Below are 6,000 nucleotides of genomic sequence, written 5' to 3'. Positions count from 1 at the left end.
AGCTCACGATTACGCATTGCACACATTCAGCTCAAGTTTACATGGTGCACAAATTCAGCTCACGCTAATGCAGTGCACACATTCAGCTCACGCTAACACAGTGCACACATTCAGATCACACTAATGCAGTGCACACATTCAGATCATGCTAATGCAGTGCACACATTCAGCTAACACTAATGCAGTGCACACATTCAGATCACGCTGAAGTAGTGCTAACGCAGTGCACACATTCAGATCACACTAATGCAGTGCACACATTCAGATCATGCTAATACAGTGCTAATGCAGTGCACACATTCAGATCACGCTAATACAGTGCTAATGCAGTGCACACATTCAGCTCACACCAATACAGTGCTAATGCAGTGCACACATTCAGGTCACGTTAATACAGTGCTAACGCAGTGCACACATTCAGATCACGCTAATACAGTGCTAACGCAGTGCACACATTCAGCTCACACCAATACAGTGCTAATGCAGTGCACACATTCAGATCACGTTAATACAGTGCTAACGCAGTGCACACATTCAGATCATGCTAATGCAGTGCACACATTCAGATCACGCTAATACAGTGATAACGCAGTGCACACATTCAGATCATGCTAATGCAGTGCACACATTCAGATCACGCTAATACAGTGCTAACGCAGTGCACACATTCAGATCATGCTAATGCAGTGCACACATTCAGATCACGCTAATACAGTGCAACGCAGTGCACACATTCTGATCACGCTAATGCAGTGCTAATGCAGTGCGCACATTCTGATCATGTTAATACAGTGCTAATGCAGTGCACACATTCAGATCACGTTAATACAGTGCTACTGCAGTGCACACATTCAGATCACGCTAATACAGTGCTAATGCAGTGCACACATTCAGCTCACGCTAATACAGTGCTAATGCAGTGCACACACTTTCCGATCACGCTAATGCAGTGCACACACAGGGGACGCCCATCCCTGGGCCACCAATTTCCCACAGGTGTCATTGTTATGTGATTGTGCTGTTTCATGATGCTTGAACCTTGCATAGATAATAGATTATTTACTGTTGGGCATTACTAGCTGTCACCATGTAAAGCTAGTGTACTGTAGTGCATAGTGAACTGTGAACTGGTCTGTTCCTCATAGGTTTCAAGTTTCATTCCCCGGTGGGACACTGCCATTGTATCCTTGAGTTTACTTCAGTAAATATCCACTGTCTAAATTGATTAAATGATTTAAATTATTAAATTGATTAAATGTGGCTCTGCATCGGCTCAATGTTAAATTTTACAGAAAAATTGAAATGGCCAAATGTCCATGAACTGATAAACTTGCGTGGGCTGGATAAAGCAACATAGTTGTGTTTGAGCTGTCCTGGGTGGGCGTGGGGGTTAACTCCCTGGCAGTGACATCAGTGTCAGTATAAAACCCATCAGGGCACCCTGCTCTACACACCAAAGCCTGCTGCCTATTCCAGAGTGTCTCTCTGTTCACCATGCGCGAGATTGTTCACCTGCAGATCGGACAGTGTGGGAACCAGATCGGCTCCAAGGTAACACAGCTGTTTCCCTCCTCTCCTGCACCACCAACACCGCCTATGCTGGTTCTGTCTGTCTTTTCACTGATATGTTTCAATTTCCTCATGCTGTTACATTCTGTTTGACATGCTATACTCTGCAATTAAGAAAAGCAGAAAACTGTTTTCATACAGTTGCCGATGGTAGATACTTCCATCTCTTTCCAGCTCTGAAAGATAAACAACATACTTTTATTTCTATCATTTAAATAAAGAAAACAACACTTTATGCAGCGCATTATGCAGAAGCAGGAATGGGTTGTTGGGCCAAGCAGCATGCAGCCGTGACAGTTTGAGCAACATACTAACATGGCTCCAAGTCACAAAACTGTGTGAGATATATTAGAGTGACACTGGAGCCCAGATGAGCCTGGGCAAAGCGCCAGAGTGAGCGCCCCTCACCCGGGAGATAAGAGAGGGGTGCCGGCCGGCCCTTTATCACTTCCTCAGAACCAAAACTGACAATGGGGCCTGCTGTGTTGCTCACTCAGTAAAAGCGCCTCTTGAAACACACAAGTGAACTGAATCAAATCCCACCTGACTGTGGCTGGCCACATAATCCTTGTGTTGCCCAAGGGATATATGGGAGGGATTCATTTGGCAGGGATAGCAGTGTTATTGCTAGAGCGACCCCTGTCGGCCTGTGACTGCTGTGTAATGAGAAGCAGAGAGTGGATTGAAATGGAAGTTGGAGTGGGATTGGATGGCAATAATAAAAAAAAAGGCAGATCTTATTAGTAAATGCAGCAACACTGCCTCTGTCTTTTTATCCATTTCATATATTCCCATTTTGTCTGTTTTTTTTTATTTTTATTTTTACTTTGTAAATATTACTATTCTAATTTTGTCTTTAACCTTTTGTATTTGTTTTCTTTGTCTGTGTGAAGCCTTCTGCTTTCTGTAGGTATCTGTAGATTTTTTTTAGTCAGTGTGGAAATACTTGCATGCGAGAGAGGCATGTGGCAAAGCAATATCAGGCACACTGATAAACTCTTGCTGTGGATTATTTAATATGATGGTCAGACACGATAAATTAAGTGAGATGATCGGCATAAGTAAAAATGAAGCCAGTTTGATTCCGTTCCGCTTGTTCAGCCCTGTGACTGTGCTCTGGGTCTGTCCAGTTCTGGGAGGTGATCAGCGATGAACACGGCATAAATAACACGGGGACTTATGAAGGGGACAACCATTTGCAGCTGGAGAGGGTCAACGTCTACTTCAGTGAGGCACACGGTGAGTACAGGTTTAAGTAAAACCGAGCGGCAAATCACAAAATGAAAGAAAACTGCTACTGTTACTATGACAACTTGTATACGTTCTTTTGCAGGGTAATGGACCTCGGATATAATAATGAAAAGATGTTAAAAACAATACATAGCACAGATTGAAAATCAATGTATGAGTACTCATATCTTTAATTTGAGTCGACTCCATCACCATCTTTTGTTCACTCCTCTCTAGTATCGGTCTTTGCAGCCATGTTGTGCTTGGCATTGGTTCTCATTTCTGAACACACAGTCTCACACTCATCACACTCACACAAAATGCTTTTACAATGTGAATAACAAATAATATGAGTAAAAACAACAACAAATATGTCTCTCCCTCATTAAATATGTCTTCCTTTTCTCTCCCTCACCCGCTCTCCCCTTCTCTCTGCCCCCACCCCCCACCCCAGGGGGAAAGTATGTTCCCCGGGCTCTGTTGGTTGACCTGGAGCCAGGCACCATGGACAGTGTGAAGGGCAGTCAGATAGGACAACTCTTCAAGCCTGACAACTTCATACACGGTGAGCTGTGCACACACACACACACACACACACACACACACTGGCATGGACACACAGGAGGAAATGACCAAAGTATCTTCCGTGCCTGGCTAGGGCAGGCAGAGACCCAAATCCATGCTGAATGCAGGGCTCGATAGTCCCCTGGCTGTCGATAAATAACAAGCCTAGTTTTGTCCTGATTGTGTGTTCTGTGCTTTTTTGTCATGATCTTTTTTGTCATAGCCCTGAAGCCATCTGTCGACACTTTTCTTAAAAAATAAAAAAAATTATTTCAGGTTTTTCTAATTGGTAGCCAATTATACCATATCTAATCCAATTAGTGTTAGCTGGGGGATACACTGCCCACACCCCGTCCCTCGGCAGCCCACGCTTGAACAACACGCCATCACATCACAGAGAAAGCACCCTCTGCTTGTGATTCTGATAGTAGTAGGACAGAATGATATGTATATTAGGAATAAGCTGCCTTGGAAAACATTATTCCCTGACTCTGCCCAAGCTGATGCACACATTTCCCATGATAGATACTGTTTCTCTGTAACAGGAAGCTCTGGTGCTGGGAATAACTGGGCCAAGGGCCACTACACAGAAGGGGCGGAGCTGGTGGACAACGTGATTGACAGGGTACGGAGCGAATGCGAGAGCTGCGATTGCATACAGGGCTTCCAGCTGGTCCACTCCCTGGGCGGGGGCACGGGCTCCGGCATGGGCACCCTGATCATCAACAAGATCCGGGAGGAGTACCCTGACCGCATCATGAACACGTTCAGCGTCATGCCCTCACCCAAGGTCTCAGACACGGTGGTGGAGCCCTACAATGCCACGCTGTCCATTCACGAGCTGATTGAGAGCACTGATGAGACATTCTGCATCGACAACGAGGCGCTCTATGACATCTGCTTCCGCACTCTCAAGCTGACCACGCCCACCTACGGCGACCTCAACCACCTGGTGTCCCTGACCATGAGCGGGGTCACGACCTCCCTACGGTTTCCGGGGCAACTAAATGCCGACCTGCGCAAACTGGCGGTCAACATGGTGCCGTTCCCCCGGCTGCACTTCTTCATGCCTGGCTTTGCCCCGCTGACCAGCAGGGGGAGCCAGCAGTACCGGGCCCTGACCGTGTCTGAGCTCACCCAGCAGATGTTCGACGCCCGCAACATGATGACGGCCTGTGACCCACGACATGGCCGCTATCTCACCGTCGCGGGGGTCTTCAGGGGACGCATGTCCACCAAGGAGGTGGACGAGCAGATGCTGGCCATACAGCAGAAGAACAGCGCCTACTTTGTAGACTGGATCCCGCACAATGTCAAAGTGGCGGTCTGCGACATCCCGCCGCGTGGGCTCAAGATGGCCTCCACCTTTATCGGCAACAACACAGCTATCCAGGAGATCTTCCGACGGGTGGGGGAGCAGTTCACCGCCATGTTCCGCCGCAAGGCCTTCCTGCACTGGTACACGGGCGAGGGCATGGATGAGATGGAGTTCACAGAGGCAGAGCGCAACATGAATGACCTGGTGTCCGAGTACCAGCAGTACCAGGACGCCACCGCAGACCTGGACTGGGAGCCGGATGAGATGGAAGAAGTAGGAGAGAAACACCCAGACCAAAACGAGACTGACACGACGACCGAAACTGTTACTGTGACTGAAACTACAGTTGAGACAACTAAGGAATAAAGTGACTGGCAGCAAAAGTAAATAAATAGTGGAGGAAAAAGTCCCCAGTATTCAGTATCCAATGGAAATGTTTGACATGAAAAACCTGGGAGAAAGATGTCATTGTTTTGGATTCAAACACTTTTCTACGCTTTACTGGGCTTGTCTAGTGTATTGGAACCTGTGAATTAAGTATAAACCCCTCCTTCCAGGCATCTGTGTTGGCTCAATTGCACCAGACAATCGAGCACAGAAAAGTATTTGAATCCAAAACCATTCCATATTGGACCCAGGACTGCCTGTTCATGGTCTGTATGAAGTGTGAAGAGAGGGAATGGGTATAAGCATGAAACAGCATTGAGATTATTCTAGAGATCATTGATTAAATAGTGTCTTGTGAACACCATGTGCAAAGAGTTTGAGTCCTCTTCATGTGCTTTAGTCCCACTGATATTTTTGTTTCCTGAGATGCCATTTAAAATATTCAATAATAATATACATGACTAGAATTTAAAAATATCTGGTACTGGGACTGCAAAGCAGTTATTCCAAACTGTTCATATTTATTGTGCTAGTGATTGTAATAAGATATAAAAACATGATGCTTTTTAATAATGGAATGGCTGTGCTTTCTGTTTGCTTGCATTTATTTAGGCACAGGGGCAGATTTCACTTATTGAGTAAAGAATATTATTGTAAAATGTATCGAATTAATTCATCATTGTTGTCACCATGTAGAGTGAGATTATTAGTCAACATTTTAAATCATTGTCAACTTGGGCATTTTTCTTTTTTTTTTTTTAAATGTATACTTTCTAGAAATTATAAAACAATGTCCTGCAATGTATGCTTGTCACACTGAAGGCAATAATTCAAATGCACCTTCTTAGGAATTAAATTCACAATACGTGGTTGGTTCTCACAAAGGTTTCTGTTTTGCATTACTGAAAATGACAAGGAAGGATGATATGTTC

At 45.2% G+C, this 6,000-nt stretch overlaps 1 protein-coding gene across 1 annotated transcript; it reads left to right on the top strand.

Annotated features, from left to right (window-relative positions):
* Window positions 1-1,440: 1,440 nt before the first annotated feature.
* tubb1 (tubulin, beta 1 class VI) lies at window positions 1,441-5,952 on the top strand. Its single transcript, XM_061219330.1, has 4 exons — window positions 1,441-1,551; window positions 2,700-2,808; window positions 3,254-3,364; window positions 3,909-5,952. The coding sequence occupies exons 1-4, from the start codon at window positions 1,495-1,497 to the stop codon at window positions 5,045-5,047; spliced, it is 1,416 nt and encodes a 471-aa protein (XP_061075314.1). The 5' UTR covers window positions 1,441-1,494; the 3' UTR covers window positions 5,048-5,952.
* The last annotated feature ends 48 nt before the right edge of the window (window positions 5,953-6,000 follow it).

Source organism: Conger conger, chromosome 14, assembly GCF_963514075.1.
Source record: "Conger conger chromosome 14, fConCon1.1, whole genome shotgun sequence".
NCBI classification, from domain to species: Eukaryota; Metazoa; Chordata; class Actinopteri; order Anguilliformes; family Congridae; genus Conger; species Conger conger.
Note: the sequence above shows the minus strand (reverse complement) of the source record. Positions and strands in the feature narration are given on the sequence as shown.